The sequence below is a fragment of the Poecilia mexicana genome, unplaced genomic scaffold, assembly GCF_051168715.1.
Source record: "Poecilia mexicana isolate PSO_F unplaced genomic scaffold, ASM5116871v1 scaffold_17, whole genome shotgun sequence".
Lineage (NCBI taxonomy): Eukaryota > Metazoa > Chordata > Actinopteri > Cyprinodontiformes > Poeciliidae > Poecilia > Poecilia mexicana.
The window spans coordinates 13232619-13253084 of record NW_028263386.1 but is presented as its reverse complement, the minus strand read 5'-3'; the positions used below and the strand labels follow the sequence as shown (position 1 = coordinate 13253084).

The window sequence follows — 20466 nt, the reverse complement described above, 5'->3', positions numbered from 1 at the left end:
GACGTTAAAATAAGGTATTAAGGAGCACAGATCTACAGTCAAACTGGACCACGAAGACATGACATAAGTAGTGAGAGCAAAATGTCAGTGAATTAAGAGAAAAAAAAACACACAATGTAGCAAAGAACTTCATGTTTGAGAGAAAGGCAAACATGAGGAGTAAAATTCTGATTCTGCCTGTCTGTCTGTCTCTGTCTGTCTGTCTGTCTGTCTATCTATCTATCCATCTGTACTTATTCACATTTTATACTCCTAATAAATGCCTGACTCTTTGAGTGACGTGTAAAATATAATATAGTAAGAAAGGACACAAAACTAGAGAGAAAGCAAAGGTCAGGATGCATGGAAACGAGAGAAATATGTAAAAGATTTATGGAAGATGTTCACATGTAAAAAATTTTTACCCCATCACATTCCTGGTTGCCCCAACAGTCATAAAATCCACAGGAACAACAGAGAAAAAAAAATTCAGGGATAAAAAAAAAGGTTACATCACATTCATATTAACAACAGAGAAATTAACAAACAGTAAAACTTCAACAAATTGCACAACAGGGGATTAGTTAGTTAGTTAGTGAATTATCTGTCGCATGCAAGCCATGAAAGACAACAGAAAAAAAGATTACACCAAAAACCACCTTCTCCTCTTAAAGCCCTGCAGTGAAACTTAAAACTGAGTTACACACTCCAAAAACTCGCAGGTGTCTCGGTACATGCAGCTTGTGACTTCAGAAAGGGACGCTTATAAAAGTAAGTACCGCATGCTCTCAAACTTGTGAGCTGCGGTGAGTCAGTCATTAGTCACAGGAAAAGGCTGAACTGCGTTGTGACTCACGTTAGAGCAAAGGCGATCAGAGCTCCCACCACTACAATGAAGTCCAGGAGGTTCCACATGTCTCGGAAATAGGAGCCATCATGCAGAATGAGACCCTGGTCTATCATCTGGAGGCCAAAATTATATGCATGCAGAAAAAAAGGCCCAGAAACATGTTGTAAAATGTCTTAAATATAAAACTGAAATGGGAAAATTGCCTCAGTCACCTACCTTTATGATCATTTCAAAGGTGAACACTCCAGTGAAGACGTAATCAAAATATCGCAGCACCTGTACGATTTGAAAAAGGTATTTAACCAAACTTCCGCATAGTAGATCAAATCTACTTTAAACTTATTCACCAGGCACTACACTTGTTACCCAGTACTTAAGAGTGGTGACCAAACAAAAATACCTCAGGACAAGACTCACCAGGACGGAACAGCTCATTGGGGAATGCTATCAAAATCAGCCTGAATCAACTAAGCAGATACAATTATAGACACATATACAAAAAAATATTGATATTTTTAGCTCTGTCAGGATCTGGGTCTGTTGCATCATCTCACTCATACAATGTTCGCCAAAACAAATCACAAAATATCAGTTGTTTGGCGGAATAACAACCACACTGATTACCTAAAGTGCAGCAGTAATGTAGAGCAACGCTACCATTAAGCTGCGTGACTCATGAGACCAATTTATAAGAGGAAAAATCAGCATCAGAGCAACAAACTGGTTTTAAACCGTACACCAAACTCAGTGCATCAAAATGTCTTTCTACTATTGCTCAGAAAATTCTCATGAATTCACAATGGATTTGGAGCACGGCTCCATCCGGACGTTTAAAGAAGACGAATGTGTGCTTACTCTGGACACTTTCCACGACACCGTGAAAAGGGAAAAGTTGTGAAAAACAAACTGCACAGCGATTTGCCAGGCAGAGCTGCTGATTCTCACCTTGCATGTGCGTGAAAGCCAAATGTGTCATGACACATTGTTGCTGACTGTGTTATGTCAACTACAGATCCAACCTGACAGTTGCACTGAGCTAAAATGTCATCTTCAGTAATTTACTACGAGAAAGCGCGAGGTTGTAATCATCATTTGAGGGTGTTCTAACAATATCTTCAGGTTGTCCATGATACAATGGAAAGAATAAAGTTTCCTAGACTTTATTCACATTCTAAAGTTCAAATACGTTTTCTTTTGATATTAGGTAGCAATAGAAAAAGATATGTTAATGCCAAGTTTAATTACATAGAATATTTTAAAACAACATCAGTTGGCTGAATTGCTTCACAATACCATCCACAATCATAAAGAGGTAAATCAGATTTCAAATAATTATTTAGGGTGTCATACATAATCAATCACATTCCAGAGAAAAATAGATGAATGGTGTGAGAGGTAAGCTATTTCACAATGTTTGGGCAGCCACTGTGAATTTTATAAACTTCGATCAGGGAATTAAGAACTAACTGAATCTGAACACCTTCATCTATCCATTTATTTTATTCCAGTCACATATATTTATATTTGCACAAATATTTAATTAACCAGAATAAATCCAAAATTAGTGACAGCCATCAACAGTTCACATACCTTGTTTCTGTCTGAGCTTGCGCACACGGGGTCCTCCGCTGCCAACGCGATGCTACTCGCCACAATCACGAGGAGGATGGTCATTTCAAAGTAGCGAAGATTGACCACATAGTGACAGATCCTCCTGATGCTGTGGAGCAACAAGAAGGAGGATGCTGACTGGGTGCATGCAAAAATTCAAGATGAACGATTTAAAGAATATTTGTTGTATTTTACGGGTTGGAGGCTTTGAAGATGAACATGCTGTCAGGCGCTACGGCTTTAGGAGGCATCGGCGGTTCCTCATCCTCCGTTTCCTCCTCTTTCTCATCAGACTGGTACGCCTCCAACTCTTTGCTGTTCTCTAAAATAACCCAGAATGTGAGAGAAGACCAAAAGGTGGAAGTGAGTTTTTTTTTTTTTTTTTTTTTCATGGACAGCTATGACAAAGAATATTAACCAAAAAAAAGACTAGTAGCTACTAAATTTAGAGTTCAGAAACACCTACACTTGGTGGTACTATTTTTATGATGCCAGGTTTAATGCAGTATGACTGCAGGGGGAAAGAAAACACAGGTCTACCTGTGACAGGAGTGAGCTCCAGAAGGGGCTGTGAAGACATTTCAATGGCCACGCTTCCCTCCGGGTTGGACTTATCACGCTTGATGGATATCTTGCGTTTCTCCGCCTCGATGGTACTCACGGTGTACTCTTTTCCCTCTAAAGCGGGGTCCGTTGACATGTTCTGGCTCAGGGATTCATACTGATCCCTGCAGCCGCCCTCTCCCTGCTTTGACCAGGTGCACTGCGGAGGGTCAGGAATATCGCTGCTGGGTGTAGCATCTCTGTTTCATCGTAGAAAAAATATTTCAAAACATAAAAAGGCCAAAAAAAAAAAAAAAACAACAACAAAAAAACCCCCACAATATTTTATCATAAATGAACTGTTTAAAAATTTAAGTAAATTAACTTGAAGTTCATGCTTTCTTTGTTTTTGTTCCTCTTGATCAAGGGTGATTTTGCACTTTAAACAACAGATCTAAGTAAAATAAGCTTGGGTCTAGCAGTTGCATCAGTAGGTATTTAATGAGTACAGAAAAAGATGACAGAGACGTTGATTTAACTTTGGACTGAACTACCATCATGTAACATAAAAAGTGTTGATGTTACATTTCAGATTGTGCAAACAAGAAGAGTTAAAGAGCTCCATCTGTCTTTATGTCATATTATACGAGAAGACTACATGCCAACCAAATAGCAAAAAAATGATGGGTCTGATGATTTTATGAGAATAATTGTTTTTCAAAGTGATTTAGTTTTTTTTTTTTTGCAGCTGAATAAATGTCAATAAAAATGACTAAAGCATTTTTAGCAGAGAAGTAGCAATAACTTTGTGGAAGAATAAAACTTTGAATAAAGCAGACAAGGAATATTTCACAGGAACTTCCCTACCTTCTGCACTCTTCACCGACTTCTGCGTATGGATTGACAATGCATGTTCCGTCATCTTCCTCCATCTGTGCACTGTTCTGTTGTCCTCCCTCTCCTTCACCTCTCTCACTCTCTTCTCTGTCTTCCTTCTCCTCTCTCTCATCAATGGTCTTCCTCTCTTGACTGAGCGACCGTCTGATATGTAGAACCTCACGTGGGGTCTGTGTGCAGTCCAGACTCTTGGCTTCAACCCGGGCTTCTCGGTGACGGTGGCGCCTATGGCGGGCTCCTTCTTCTGGCACCTGACTGGACCTGAACTTCCGGGCCATGCGGTGCCTCCCACCGCCGGCGGTCCGGTGGTTTGCTCCTGCTGTTTTCTCCTCGCTCAAATTGACGAGAGGCTCAGCAGCTGGAGGCTCCAGCATTGGAATAGAGACGGACATCGGGGGCTCAGGTAGGGGCATCTTCACTGACATGGGAGACTCGGGCAGGTGAGCCGGGCTGGTCTCTGGGGAGACGGCGGGGACATGTTTGGGAACGGAGGGAGTCTCAATGTTGTCCTCTGTGGGACTGCCAAACAGCTCCTCTCTGCTTGCCATTTGACGACGTTTGCGTAGCTGGTTGGCTCTCTGCTCCCACACGGACATGTTAACTTTTCTCCTCCTCTCCCGGCGGTTAGCAAAGGGTCTGGTGCTGTTAAGGGGCTGCTCATCTGGGGCCCCCGATGCACAGTCAGGTTCCTCTGGGAAATTGGGCCGCCCTCTATGGATTGCACGTTTTCTGTATAGGTAGGGCCTTCTTCTGCCACTAAAACGTCACAACACAAAACACACCTAAATATGGGGGCAGTAACCTGTTCCATACAGACAGATTTAGTGACAAGAAACAAACATACAAAGATCCATTTGGCAAACCAGCTATCTAATCAGAAAATGTTTGGGAAAAAAATTAAATAAAAGTTGCAAAAAAAAAAAAAAAAAAGGGCAAACTGTCTCTATAAATTAATAATGTCTGCTAATTCTTAACAGAAAATATTCCCATGGAACAATGTGCGAAAAAACATCCAAAAAATGAACAATAATACCTGGAAGGAAGGGACGGATCAGAGGTCGAAAAAAAGGAGAACAAAACCCACAACGACAAAAAAGAAAATGCGTGGGATTAAAGTGCAAACATTGTGTAACATCTACAAAATAATCTCAGGAATCGATTAGGGAACTTAAAGAAAGGTCTGTGTGACAGGGATGCATTCAGTTATACTTACTGGTGTTCTGATTCTTTTGTTGTCCGATGAGTGGTCATTTGAAAACAAGACATTAGTGGTTTACAGCATACACTGAACTTCTGATGTGGCACAGAACAAAACGAGAACATGGGAAGCAGAAATGGAAGAGGTCATCTGGACAACATTCAATGTTGTAAAGATTTCTCTAACCGTAAACACAGGTCCCTTCCAACAAATTAGGATAGCTTCACAATGTATATTTATTTTGGCTCCATGCCATAGTTGCACTGATGGAGTAACAAGCAATTACTGAGTGCATATAATCTACTGTATGTGATCATAATTTAAGATGATATTTCTGTATTTTAGCATCCTTTTGCTGTTGGTCTTATGAATCTCATTTTTTGGAGAAGCTGAGTTTTATCAGTTTTCATCTGCTGCTAGTCATTATCATCATCATCATCACCACCAACAAAAAAAAATAGAAATATACCACTCTGAGTAATGGATCAGTACACAATATTAACTTTGTGTTGAATAATTGAAATATATATATTTTTTCTGTGATATTTAAATTTTATTAAGACATACTTGTGTCTGCATCAAAATAGAAGCTCAAAAATTGCCGAGTTGAGAGACATTATGAATCAAATAATTTTGTTCAGTGCCACATAACAAGAATATAACAAGACAACAAGATGGAACCAGAAAAACTCACATTGATAAGCATATTAGTGGTTGCAACACATAAATGACTTACACTTATATATGTTACACACAAATGATACGTACATATTCAAAGCTAAAGCAGTCACAGAGTTTGAAAGATCTGTGCTTTTTTTTAAAGCTGTTATGTCCATATGTCCAAAAGTAAAATATCAGTATTTTTTAATATTGATGGGGGAAAAAAAACACATCATTCCTGCAATGTTATTACATGAAGATAGGAGTTTATCTTGTCTCCTTTAGTAGTATTTTCTATCATTTAGATAACAAATCAAAGAAAACAGCAAAGGTTGTTCAACCTGAGTTGTGATGTGTTTTGGTTATACGCTAAAATATCAATGGATTCTGTCTTATTTTAAAAAGACTGGTGTAAGATGTAAACCAATAACTTACTCTGATATCAATCCGTCTCTTCCTCTTGCATATCTCTGATTGAAGAACTCCTCTTCCTCTTCTTCATCCTGGGGATACAAATGTCATAAACAACGATTTGACATTTAAAGTTTTAAACACAAAAATACATGAAAATGAATAATTTTTACAAGTTCGCACAATATTGTTATAAAAAAAAATGCAAACCTTGGTTAGTTCCTGCGCGTTTGCCAAATTATCCACAGCGATAGCCAAGAAGACATTAAGTAGTGTGTCTGTCATAGAGGTTGTTAAGGATTGGCTAGCAAAAGATTCACCATCTCTTCTGTTTAAAAAAATAAATACTACGATTTTAAATTTGACACAGGATATATCAAGATATACAGCTTTTATTTGATTTCCAAGTCAACAAGTTCTTAAATGTCCAGATGGAATTCAGCGTCTTTATTAGCAATGAGAGCAACAGGAAAATAGTTTGCTAGAGAGGCAGTCATTTAAAATGTAGATTTTCTTATCTACATTACTTAATGACATTAACAGCAAAAACTGTACATTTTCAGGTAACTGGTGGACATAGCCACAACAGAAAAACAATATGCAGCTTCAATTATATCTCAGACTGGAAAACAAGTTAGCTTGTTTTAATCAAGCTAACATGAGCCTACAAAATTTAGTCCTAACTGTTTTTGTTTGTATTTTTTATACCACATCTATTGTTTTCAAGAAAATATAAATCACAGAGTGTTTTTTTTTTTTCGTGCCACAGAATAAGTCAAACCCATAATTGAAAATTGGTGGTCAGAATACCAAAAATGCACAAATCTTTATTTATTATTATTATTTGTTTTATTCTTTGAAGATAGGGAAGATAGTTATCAATAAATAACTCATGTCAGTGATAACTGAATGCAAAGTACTGACAAAAACTGTAACAACTTATTTCCCCAATATGGATAAAAGGGACTATTTTAGTTCATTTCACTGTTAATGCTTTTCTATTTTTACACTGTAAAGCCGCTCTTATAATTGAATTTTTCAAGAATCCATTATTGCCACTTTTATCTGAATACTTTCAAAAGTGATTGTGCACAAGGGTCCCGGTTACATCACAGCTCTCTGGCCACTTCTGAGGTCAACAAGGATACAGTTACCGAACAGAGTGAGCACTATGAAGTAGATGGATGACCACATGCCGTACTGAACGCCTCCTTGCGAGCGGATCCCATTATACATCACCTCGTTCCAGTCCTCACCAGTCAGAATCTGCAGGTAATTAAAGGCGCGGGACATATAAGCAGAAATAATTACACAGCTCAGGCCTGATTAAAGCCAACGTTGGCTTAAAAATACTCCAAACCGCAGACGAATCCCCCCCTTTCCGATAACAATACGGTATTAAAAAGGGTGACGAGCTAATAATTACTATGTGTGCTGATCAAAACACTCTTTCACAGTGCAGTTGGTTGAAGCAGATCTGATGTGGACTTGTTCACGTTTCCCTTGTCTGATATTCATGTGCGCATATGTGTGCTTGGATGTGTGGGACGATCGCGGAGGCAGGGGGCGGAGAGCGATTGAGCAGAGTTGTTTAATCTGCGCCTGGGGTGAGAAATATCCCAGGGTGCAATGTGTCATGGAGAGCAGGCAGGATGGGGGGGGATCTGTGGGAGCCAAACCTGAAACACTGTCATGATGGCAGCTGGAAACGTGTCAAAGTTGGTGGGAGTGTAATCTTCAAAGATGAACCTAGAGGGAAAGCAGATAGAGAGGCAGGGTCAGATATGACCAAGGAGGAAGAACAGGAGGAAGAAAAAAAAAGAGGAGGAAGAGGATGCAGAGAGTTATTTTCATCCAGACATAACGCTTCCTCTCCTTCTTCCCTCTAAGAAGCCATTGAGGAAACTGCTGTTCCATTTTTAACCCAGTAAATACTGTTTCAGAACGACAACTCGTTTGGAAGTGTAGGTTAAAACAAAGTGAAAAATAGAAACTGGTTTTACAGGAACTCACAATAAAAAGAAGTCGGTTCATACCTCCCTCCAAAAAGCTGCATCCCGAGCAGTGCAAACACCACAGTGAAGAGAAAGAGAAGAAAAAGCAGGCTGATAATGGACTTCATGGAGCTCATCAGGGAAACAACCAGGTTCCTGAGAGAAGCCCAGTACCTGCCAAAAAAAAATAAAAAATTGACATCAATTTCTCTGAAACCAGAATTTCTACAAGGTCTTAAAGTCATTAAAGGTTTTAAATCCCACAGTTCTAATTTTGGACCTTAAAAAGTCTAAAATGCAGACAGATTCTTTTCTTTTTTTTTATCTACAATTATGCAAAAGACTTCTGCTACTGAAACTGGCCTACTGTAATAGCAATTACACTGCCACTAATATTGGAAACAGGGATTTAAATAAAGTAGCCAAAATCTGTTGTAAAAAACTGCTATGTAGCTTTTAACATAATATATAGATTAATTAAATTTAGATATCATATAGGTGTAAAATTAAGTCACATGAGCATCTCTGGCTATTAGGTAAAAAAAATGAAGTTATTATGTTATGGTATTTTTAAAGTCTTACATTTAATAAAGGCCTGAAGAAATTATAAATCTATCTGACTAAAACTTTCTGACCCTCACAGTGACATGTTTTCTCACTTCATTTTTGTTGATTTTGAAGGCTGACAGACTCACTTGGTGATCTTGAATATTCTCAGAAGTCTCAGCGCTCTCAGTACACTGATGCCAAACGACATGCCGGGCCTAAAAAAGCCCCACACCACCTCAAAGATGCTGCCGATAATGACCTGCAAAACATGTTACACATGAAGAAGGAAAGCAAATTATGCTCCATGACTTTAATCTTGACCGTTGTTAAGAAAAATATAGCTATAGGAGGGATATGTTCAAGTCTTACTAGATCAGGCAAAAAGCATGCAATGAGTTTATTAGTTTGAGATGTTGTTTAATTACAGTCTAAAAGAATAACTGTTTATTCTAAGTGATATATCAAAGTCTTTATTATGGAGCAAGAAATTGAAACATTAATGTCTATGAAGCAAAAAAATTATTATTCTGTTTTTGTTTTTCTACAGTCACATGGAGTCAGAATAAAAGACGAAGGATCTCACCCCACAGTCGAAGCAGTTGAAAGACGAATGGAAGTAGAGCCGGAAACCCAGACCGTACATTTTCAAAAACATCTCAGCCAGAAACAGCCCCAGGAACACAAACTCTGCATAGTCTGCAGATATGAAGAGAACCAGAACCAGTCATGTCAAAAAGCTCAAACGAGGCACGATAAAATCACAAACGGCTCCATCGTTAAACGTGACCTAAATTTTTCTCTTCAAGGTGTTAGTTAAAAAGAAAAACCCTGTCAGCTGTTCATGATTGAAACACACAGAGGATGATGGTCAGCCAGTCAGGCTGGTCATGGTGCACGATGGCCACGCAGATGGTGTTGAGAGCCACCAGACTGAGGACCATCAAATAGAATGTGTCTGTCTTCACCATGCGGCGGATGGAAATGCGCAGCATGCGCTCTTTACGTCGCAGGTAGGCAGCTGGGCCACGACGGCCGCTGCGAAAGTTCATTCTTGATCTTGACATGCCTAGAGGTGGGAAAAGTAGGAACATCGATGAGCAAAATAAAAAGATTTTATGCCTTAATTAAAAAATTTAAATATGAAGAAAAGGATCCTCCACAATTAGAGATACCCCTGGTGAAAATGTTTCAAATTGGTTTAATACAATCTTAGTACAAAATAAATCCCACCCGTTGCCAGAGTGTTATATTAGGATTTTTTTTCAGTCCCTTTCCACTCTGTTCACAGTCTGTGGTGGCAAGATAAAGCTCGTTAATAATGACTTGAGTGTCATGCTTTTTTTTCTTTCTCAATTTGAAGAATGACTAATAGAAATGGACCTCTGTGTCATATTTGTAAAACGTGAACTCAGGTTGCTAATAAAGAGCCCCAAGATACTTTTGATAGTCTTCTTTGTGGGCTTTTGATAAATATGCCACCATATTTATTTTCTGAAAAATAAATAAATAAATAAATAAACTCATTTTATATTTTAATGTCAAACTAAAAAATTAACTTAAACTTAAGGATGTATTTTTCTAAAAAAAAAAAAAAAATTGTGAGATTTTTCTAATACGATATTTAATGATATGATATCCAATATACTTTTCACACAGGGCACCAGTAAATGTGTAACATGCTGTTGCTAAGCAGGTAAAGAATGAGACAACAGCAGATTAGACTACTCTGTAAGTTTTGAAGCTTAGCTGCCAAGAGCTCTTTATTGCTATATAATGTAGACACTGTTCATATTATGTTCTGAATACATTTTATTAGTGAAAATCAGTCAAGCCAACATTTTACCTAGATTAAGATTTTACAGGTCTTCCAGGTTATTTGAACTGCCGGTCATTCAGTTGTCCAAAAAATTTCTACTGTAAGCTTAAAAGAAATGAGAAATGTCCTTGACTTACTGGCAGTGGACATGTCTGTGTACTTGTCACTTCCTGGTGCGCCTCTCCGTGCACCTGTCTTTTTACTTGCTCGTTTTAGCACTGACAAAAAAAAGTAACACAAAATGGAAGAAATGAACTTCTTGTGACAATTTTATTACGATGTTAGCACCACGACAAGTAATAAATCAGCGGCAATGACATGATAACCAGAATTCTGAGGCCAATTGAAAATACAATCATTGAGTTTGAATTGTTACAAACACTAACAATTCTCTAATTCGTTTTTTTAAAAGTTAAATCCAATTTAAAATTCATTGAATAAAACAAGACATTGACAAGTGAAAAGTCAAAAAGAAAACTTCTCCAACAACATAGGAACTTACCATCTAATGGGGATCTGCCTGAATTTTTATTCTCCTCTGCAAGCATGACTTCCTCTGTAATGCAATAACGCTGGATGTTACATACAAAGCAACAATTCAAACCATGTGAAGAGGAGCTTTACAGTTTTCAGGGATAAATAGTTTAGCATGTCTACAAACATTCGCAGGAACTGATGTAAGCTCTACCTTAAGAGGCCAGGTTGACCTTCTCTGAAGAGTGATTTCTCGATCTCTCTTGTATTCTGTCTCTCTTTTCTCCTTCTTCCCACACTCTCCCACATTTGTGCACACATAACTATGCACAGCGTCTACATCGCGCACACACTCGGGCATGTAAACAGTGAGATGCGCGTGCACATGCACACAAATTTAAGTCAGTGAGTCAGTATCACCTTTTTCTCACCCTCTGCTTGCGTGGGAGACAAGCAATGTAGAATGCCATTACAGCACTGCGTGTTTGTGCTTCTCAACTCGGCGACTCTGATGAAGATCTCAAACCCTGGTAGAGGAGTCACTTTCCAAAACATGCCAGGGCTTGGGTAGTTCACCCAGCTTCGGTGAGGTTTAAATCCAAAGTCTTTAAACCTTCTGTGTTTGAATGTGCCGCTTTCCTTGAGATGACCAACAAAGCCACTGCAGCCATTTCTTCGTATTTCTGCTCATGTCTTTTCTATAAAAAGGTACAGCTATCCCAGTGATTCTATGTTTATCAGTGTGTCTTTTCCTGGGGGGAGTCATTGAGCTATTGCGTCCATTAGCAATCTTGTTATTTGTCCTAATGAAAGTTACACTTGACTCTACCGTTGATTGAGTAATTGACAAAGCTACCACTGCCATTAACTTTGTGTTTTTGTTTTTCTTTCCATAGAAAATACTCATGGCCAAGACTGTTTCAAATTTGACTCTATGCTTGAATTGTATTGGAATGAACTGAACTGATCTGACTTCAAATTGGACCAAATTGGATTCTATGTAGCTGGGTATTAATTGAACCTGATTCTCTTATAAAAAGCACCAAGTTAACATTTGTAAATATAAACCACTATAAGTCACATAATGAAATCTAATCATTAAATTAAATGTTCCGGCAAAGATGTGTAATTTAATAGTGTCCAAAAAAAACTATTTCCAAACTTGCTATTGTTTAGGAAAACATAATAGGTCACAGTTCTATCACACAGTACTGCAGAAAAGCAAGATGCAAAGTTTTTCTTCTTCTTAGTACCTGCCCTGTCTATCCAGGCTCGGTAGCCATTCAGTTCTCTTTCCACTTGTTGCTGCCGACGTAACTTCATGAAGGCTCTCCTGTTCTCCACCCTCTCCCTTTCCTTGGCAAATTCTCTGAGGAGGCAGGAAACAGCTGTCTTACTCCACTATGCTGACACCGAGACATTTTTTTCTTGCAAACACAGGAAGAAGCCCACTCACCCTGACAGAACTCCCAGCACTAGATTCAACACAAAGAATGAGCCAATAATGATGAGAGGAATGAAGTACATCCAGTTCCATGTGGTGCCCAGAGCATCATTAGTCTGCAATGTCAGTAATGTTCAAATGATTAAAGATTTGACAGTAATCAGTCTGATGAGTCATGGTTCTTAATCTGACTAAGTGTACGGACTCACATTATAAAGCACAGCTGTCCAGCCCTCCATGGTGATGCACTGGAAGACGGTGAGAACAGCAAATAGAATGTTGTCAAACTGCGTAATGCCGTCATTGGGCCCAATCCAGGTGTCGTTGCAGTCGTACTTTTCCGGACATTTCCTCACGCCGCATGCAAATGCCAACTCTGATGAGTCAACAGTCTCATTATCTAGAAGAAATAAAGCACAGCTATTCCGTATGTGTCACCGCAATGCATTTATAGTACATTCAGCAACGCTTGCATTGACATGTTAAATTTTCTGATAGACTAAGCGCATGATAAAACTGAGTAATATAGCAGAGTTAGAATGACTAAACTTCGAGAACACCAAACCAGACATTCCTTTGTATTTATATTAGCTTTAATGTTGCAATTTTTTGCAACAATGTCTAATCTGTTCACTGACAGTAAAGCAGGTGGTAAAATTAGAATTATTAAAAAAACAAAAAAAAAAACAAAATGCCTTCAGATACAAAAGTACTATAGAGCACTCTTGTTTAAATCCACCAACTGTCTGTTTCACGTGTTGGTGGTGAAAAAAATCTAACAAACAAGATGAGAAAGTGTGGTGTTGTTTACTGTACACCCATGAGAGACAATGACCAGTTTTAAGAAAAGGATGTTTTCTCTAATTAGACACAGTTGCCAACAAACGATATATTGTTGTCCACCTCCACTCAAATCATGTTTTGTTTTTCCAACTTCAGCACACAGCGTGACCATGGCTCTCTGCCAACATGTAGATGTGTGCCCCACACGGATTTGGCACAGTCTGGATTGCTACATAGTGAGCCAATGGCCATCTTGTATGGAACCCATTTGGGTTGACTAATTACTATATCTGAACTGGGGCAGTAAGGCACTCTATGTAGGTCTCAACTGGGTCTCAGAAAGGATACTGGGAAAATCTGCTCCTGAACAATGAATGCAAGAGCCATATGGGTCAATTTTTGAATTGTCTTGCTATTGGGCCATTATGCAATCTACAGTCAGTCATTTCTGGTGCACATTATTGAGCCACTTTTCCATCTAAATGGGGCCCATGAGTACATTTTGATGAGGGTCTATTTATCACTTTGCTGATTTGTTATCAATTTCCATTTTGTTTGGAGTCTTTTCCCCATGAATATTGTGGAGTAAAATTGAATAATCTTCCAACAACTGAGGTTTACCATGCTAAATTCAGAATGTATAAATCCTATAATCATCCTATATCCTTAAATATACTCCCAAAAAGTCAAAGCAAATAGTAATTAATAATAATAAAAAAAAGTGCAATTTACAGTTTTATTAAGATTATCGAGATGTATAAAGTACCTTTCAAAAACATTTATATCTCCTGGAACCTTTTTGTCAAGTGAGAACCACAAGCTTCACTGTGAATAATTGGGATTTTATGTGATAGATTAACATAAAGCAGCACATAAGAGACAATACGTTGAAGTTTAGGGCAGAAATATGGTAAAATGTGGAAAACTTCAAGCGGTATAAATACTTCTCCAAGGGACTGTATAACTCATAACTCATAAACTCAGAAGATGGGGAAAGAAATTTATTGAATTTTTCCAAGAAATTGTAAACTTCTTGTTAAATAAATGTTTTGTTTTGTTTTGTTTTGTTTTGTTTTTTTTCAGATATCTGCTCAATAATTTAGCAGACGCAACCAGAACTAGTCAGGAGGGATTTGCTTTCTTCTGAATTTCGTTCAGACTCTGCATCTAAATCCACGTCCAGCTAGGCAAAGACAGTAAATGCTATGGTGTGTGATTACAGTGTAGTTGTTGACTAATTAAGCGGTATCTAAATCAGCCAGCAGAAACTCTAATAATACCTCTGAGTTTGCAGCTACTATAATCCATGAAGCCCTCAGACAAAGATATTCACACCCTCTCTTTGAGAAAATTGACTAAACCACATGTTTGGCATGCTTGCTTGTAAATTATTCACAGCTGGTCATAAATAATCCAGAAAACAAGCCCTGGGGGTATTAGTTTCTACCTAGTGGTTTGGAGAAACAGGTGTACTTCAAAACAGCATGTCAGAAAAGGAACTCAAACCAGGATTCAGAATTTCACTCCCAAGTGGATGGATCTCATGCAGCATTTAAATTGCTCCTATCAACTCACACAGAATTAAAGATATTAAAAATGTATTTTCTTCTTTCCAAATGCCTATTCTCATATAAATTAAAGATGACGTTATTTGCATTGTGTATGAGTTTTACCAAAGATGTCGTCCGATGGGAGGCAGGTGTGATGCAGTTTCCCACTGTAGAACTCCAGGCCAATGATCGCAAACATGAGGATGGCAAAGAACAAGAGAAGGCCGATCTGAAGCAGTGGGATCATGGCCTTCATAATCGACTTCAGCACAATCTGTAAGCCTGTAGTAAGTGAGCAAAGAGTGAAAGAAACAATCACAATTAACACAATAACAATATCCTTGCATTATTATTGATATGATTGTGTTACAAAGGCGTACCACAATTTTCCTCAGTTTTTTCAGAGCTTCTCAATTTATTACCTTTTTACTTTCAATTATTGGGTTAGAAAATGCACAGTTTCAGAGTTTGAACAAAGCAACTTTTTCTTAAGCTTCATCTTCTAAGACGAACAAGCTTAAACCCTGAGGCTTTCAACTCTGTACCAAACATACTAAAAAGCATAAAATATAACTATTGTATCATGAAAAATGTAATAGGATATTATATTAAAAGGATGCTCATCTTGCAATATAGAATAAAAAAATGTAATTGGATTAGGTTGTGTTAGGCAAAGACTGTCTGCTTTCAGACTTGCAGAACTTCTCTCTTACTCTTAGAAGAAGAAACCCTCTATTTTTGTGTGTCTCTATCACTGGAACTAAAAACTATTTTTAGAACTCATAGTTATACATTCTTGCCTTGGAGAAGATAGTCTTTCTATATGACAGCAATCAACTGTGAGGGCATTGTTCCAGACAGCAGGTGTGTGCGGTGAACCCAAGAGAGCCTGGGGGTGAACTGAGGTGAAAAGGCCAAAAAATGATCAATATGCTTTTTTATATGAAATAGTAACTTACTAAATAATAATGAAGAAATGTTTTGATCAGTTTATTTGCTGCATTTAAATATTATATTCTCTATGTACGTGTATTTGTCGAAAAATATGAGTAGGAAGAAAGGAAATTTGAACTTTAAATAGGCCCTACGGTTCATTAAAAGACATGAGGATTTTCCCAGGGCTGAGTCACTGGCAAGGAAATCACAAAGCAATTTCCCCACAGACTTTTGGAAAGAAATTAAAAGAATGAATGAGAAAAAAAACGTCTTTACCTACACATATAGATGGTTTGAGCAGAGCATATCAGATTACTAAATTATAGCAGAAACATTATCGTGGTATTTTAGTGCTGTTAAAAGTAATTCATTTATTGTCAGTCATATTGATAAGAATGGAAATGTGGCTTTCTCCACAAGAGGTCTGTGAGATTGTGATGAAGCTGGATAACAAGGCTTTTGAAAGCATTTCAAATATGCTAACAGGGAAGTCTACCCTCTGCTTGCCATATCTTTTATAGGCTTCCTGACACGGTAGAGTCCAGTATCTCTTTTTGTTCTATGTGTAGACGGATGATCAGTCAGTGCTTTTAAATGAGTGATGTTTTAGTCTCTTTATTTTTTTTTGGTCAGCTCAGTACTCAACAAACCAGCACAGAAAAAAATGTTTGCTGAGAAGCCAAAACAAGCCTTTTGGCAAATTTCTAAAACATTTAAATGTCAACTGTTTGGAGTCTTGCAGGACTTTTTCATTATGCAATGATTTAAAGCGGCTCTGGCCTAGGAAGCAAACATTACGCCGCTGGTCACTACACATCCAGAAAACATCCGCAGCAACTTCTGACAGATATTAAACGATCCAAACGTTCTCAAAGAGTAGAAATGATTACATGTTTATTTATAGATTACATGTTTTGACCAGACCAGTTTATTGTCCAACGACAGTTCCAAGCTCCTCCTCCACCCTGTCCACTGTGAACCCTCAACTATCAAAGGGGTCAAAGTGCACTTGGTCCACAAGCTTTTTTAAAAAAAAGTTTTTTACACTCTGTGTGACAAAGCTGTCCACCACCCTCCTGCATTCTTTCATCATCACCACTGATGAGTCCAACTTCCACAGAGCCGTGACTGACACTAGTCTTTAGGGAAACATTATCTGGTCTATAATATTGAAAAGGTAGTAGAAAAAAATTACATTCCTTTTGTATGTGATAGAGAGAATGTCTTTCACACAAATAAAAGTCTAGCAATAGATGTCATTGGAATGCTGGGTTAACCTGAAGTGATGCACACAAACAATTTAGGCTTTTACAAATTTGTTGAATTTATAGCAAGTTCTATTGTATTCTATTCTGTTTTATTTATTATTATTACTATATTATTATTATTATTATTTAAAACTTAATCTCATTGAGTATTCCAGAATACTCATTGAGATTGAGTATTCTGGATACTCAATGAGAAAAAAAGTTTTATTCACAAAACTATTTTTTTCTCAACAGGCAGCTTGAGAACCAAAAGTGAATCTCAGATCTGTTTTAAATGGTTCACATGTTTTTGCTCTGGGAAAAAAAAAATTGTATGGAAAAATACATTAAATATCAATGGAGTGTGGCAGTTCTATGCATTTATGCAGTAGAAGGTGATAATGCCCTGTAATGTGAGCAGACACCCACTGTTTTACACTATAGAAGAAGAGCAGGAAAGCAATTTACACTTGCTAATTGAGCATAACAATATGCCCTCACTGCACAGACTACATGTCTTTTAAAGCAGTAGAACAGCAGTTTTCATTTATTTTGCATGAAAACACCAACTTAGATGTTACTGAAACGTATGTTAGTCTTTAAATGACTGCTTTAAAAAACAAGTGCTAAACTAAGCTAAGACTCAAACTAAATTTGTAATGTAATTATCAATTTATAAACTTCTTTCCTTTAAAAATGTATTTTAATATTTCTGTCCCACTTGTCCTGGTTTTAGTTCGTCTTCAAACTGTTTATTAGCATTGGCACGCTGTGATATTCCTTGTTATAAAATCTGGTTCAAACTGCACCACATTTTCAATTAACAGAATTAGAACGTTGAAAATTTTCCACAATTTGGGTCACACTATATGTGTATGCTGATGCACCGTAACAACATTTACGCTGAACAAAAAGATTATTTCTACAGGCACCACTGTAATAACTTAGGGTTGTAATAATGTGTCTTGCATATTTTAGCACATTTTTGCAAAACTGTGATAATACTGATAATTTCACAGTGTGGATGTGAACCTAATGCAGGTGACCCTGGTGAAAAGAAGGGATGCTTTCAAGGAGTAGAATGCTGGGAAACACTGATTTAAACAAGAGGTTTTGATATATTTATATATTTAATTCACTCTGAGCTGATTGGACCATAAGGGATGTCTGGGTTTTTATAACCTTCTATTTAACAGCAAAATAATGTAGTGTTACTTTTCTGCAATAAAAATACGAACAGATAAACATTTGTGAAGCTATGTTGTTTTTAGTGCTTTTTCAGTGCAAACGCCATGTAAATCATTCTAACTACTTTATATTCCTGTTAAGAAAAATCTGACTGCACAAGAAGATAAGATTGTTGTAATAACTTGTGTAGATTATGCTTTCTTTATTGCAGTGCTTTAAGATTGGTTTTCTTTCATGCAGATTATATTTCTTCCTTTACTGAAGAAAACATTCAGGCGCAACATCTGGTGGACGAAGGTCAGTAAGTAACTCACTGGGTATCCCAGAGACGAGCTTGAGGGGTCTTAGGACTCGCACAGCCCTCAGGGTCCGAAGATCAACAGGGATGTTCATGTGGGCTCCAGCGGTGGCCAAGATCCTAGAGGAGGCAAATGTATTAATATGGCATGTACTGAAATAAAGTTTAGTGTTGGGTATGCTAGTTGCAGTACATTATTGTATTTACACAAACCAATGACTCATTTTTGACACAATATGCCACAGAGACATGTAAAGCACACCCACAGGCATCTAAATCTGTTTCTAAAACTTTCCTGAGGTCAACAATTTCTGTGTGTGGTGGCTGGAAAAACCTGGTTTTATACATTTGCAAAATAAAACAAAGGGGTTTAGAAACTAACCATTTACTTAAAAAAGGGAAAAATCAAATTATGAATTTGTTACTGAAAAAAAAAAAAGAAAAAAAAAAACCTGAGACAACTGCACAGCCGGCGAGTGGTACAGTATTTTCATTAAATGTACCAGACTCGCATGGCGAGAGACAAAGAATGCACAACCACATACACCTGGCAGGCATTTCTACTCACATCTACCCACGCACACATCGATGTGCCTCCACCTCCACACAAACACCGAAAAACGGCATCAGGAGCAACTGACTCGCTGTAGCTTACACAAGAAACCACATGTGGATGTTTCCCATAAGAAGGCCTAACCAAAATACCTCAAATCCATAAATTGTACTAGAAGTAACCCAAGAGGAAGGCAGGTTTAAGCCTTAATTCTTTAATTAGGAGAAGTTCAGGTCCTATTGTTATTTAGCTGTACAAGCATTTAAAATTTACTTCAGAAATTAGATTTATTTATTAGATGTCACCATTTTGCTGATTGCACACACATGCACGCATGCACACCTATGCACACACATTTAGACAAACAAGCAAATATACAAACTTATAAAATCTTTGGATGGTGCCGGGAAGTGTGGGGGAGGGCATATATATATGTGTGTGTGAACAGGGAGTAGAAAGCACATGGCAGAAACTCAAGTGTAAACCCACGCAGAATCTCTCCTAAAAGCAGTGGGAGGGAGAGAGGCCAAGCGAGCGAGTGAATGAGTGAGGCCGTGCTCGCACTAATGCGGAGAAATCTGAAAACGCTCTCACCATGTACAGAACCTTTTTCAAAAAGTTCACTGCAGGTGCAGAACGCTGCGCGGGCTGACCGCCCCTGTTACGATCAATCTTCAAAGATTTTTCAGACTCATAGGAAACTAAAGCAAAGCAGCATTCTTAAAAGAACAATGTGGTTTTCACGATGCAGACAAAAGGCTCTTTAAGCATAAACAAAAAGTAAGGGGGGAAAAAAAATGTTTTTACACTATTCGCAATTTTTCCACACTGTTGAGAAATGAAAGCAAATGTATTTGAATAGGCTGAAGGAAAAATGGAAGTTTTTGATTGTTTTTAAATCATACCTCTTCTGTCATTTTATTGAGAAACTTAAAACATGATCAGTTTTGCAAAGCTGTAAGTGACATAGTGTAACTGACCTTTGACCCTCCCCGACTTGTTACTGTGCACTGTTAGCTTATTAAAAGAGCACTATGACACACCCATTGCTAAACAAAAATATTAATTGTGTAATTTCTAAATCTTTCCATCTAGGAAAAAAAACACTCTTAAATTTGAAAATGCAATTGCTCTTACTAAGGTAACACTGTTTCAGTTAGATTAGAGCTGAATGTCTGACATGCTGCTGACTGAGCAGATAGTCTGATTAATAACCTGGGACTTTGTGAGGTTCTTGTTGTTTGTGTTTAGACCAAAAACATGTGTCTACCGTTCTCAACCATGAATGTCATATCACTGCACTGTGCAAACCTCCCCACCACTCCTGCCCCAAAAAACAACAGAATTGAATTGAACAGAACAGTACGCTTTGCCGCAATTCCTCCGTTATCACCCTTGAATGTTTGAGTCGTGGGGTTTCATTTGTGTTCTTGTTTTGATAATTTGCCCAATTTGTTCATATTTATTATAAGACTTTCCATTGTG

At 37.8% G+C, this 20466-nt stretch overlaps 1 protein-coding gene across 1 annotated transcript in view; it reads right to left on the bottom strand.

Moving 5' to 3' along the window:
* The window catches only part of cacna1eb (calcium voltage-gated channel subunit alpha1 Eb), a 62842-nt gene that overhangs the window by 16577 nt on the left and 25799 nt on the right, over positions 1–20466 (bottom strand). The window contains exons 5-25 of the mRNA XM_015008663.2: positions 18445–18548; positions 14883–15041; positions 12636–12826; positions 12439–12542; positions 12236–12351; positions 11011–11064; positions 10646–10726; positions 9549–9758; positions 9276–9388; positions 8839–8951; positions 8186–8317; positions 7829–7898; positions 7298–7415; positions 6360–6427; positions 6174–6241; positions 3851–4636; positions 2981–3243; positions 2636–2762; positions 2420–2549; positions 1046–1105; positions 836–942 (exon numbers count right to left, since the gene is read on the bottom strand). Of these exons, the coding sequence (XP_014864149.2) occupies positions 836–942; positions 1046–1105; positions 2420–2549; positions 2636–2762; positions 2981–3243; positions 3851–4636; positions 6174–6241; positions 6360–6427; positions 7298–7415; positions 7829–7898; positions 8186–8317; positions 8839–8951; positions 9276–9388; positions 9549–9758; positions 10646–10726; positions 11011–11064; positions 12236–12351; positions 12439–12542; positions 12636–12826; positions 14883–15041; positions 18445–18548 (3174 nt within the window). The remainder of the gene's footprint in view (positions 1–835; positions 943–1045; positions 1106–2419; positions 2550–2635; positions 2763–2980; positions 3244–3850; positions 4637–6173; positions 6242–6359; positions 6428–7297; positions 7416–7828; positions 7899–8185; positions 8318–8838; positions 8952–9275; positions 9389–9548; positions 9759–10645; positions 10727–11010; positions 11065–12235; positions 12352–12438; positions 12543–12635; positions 12827–14882; positions 15042–18444; positions 18549–20466) is intronic.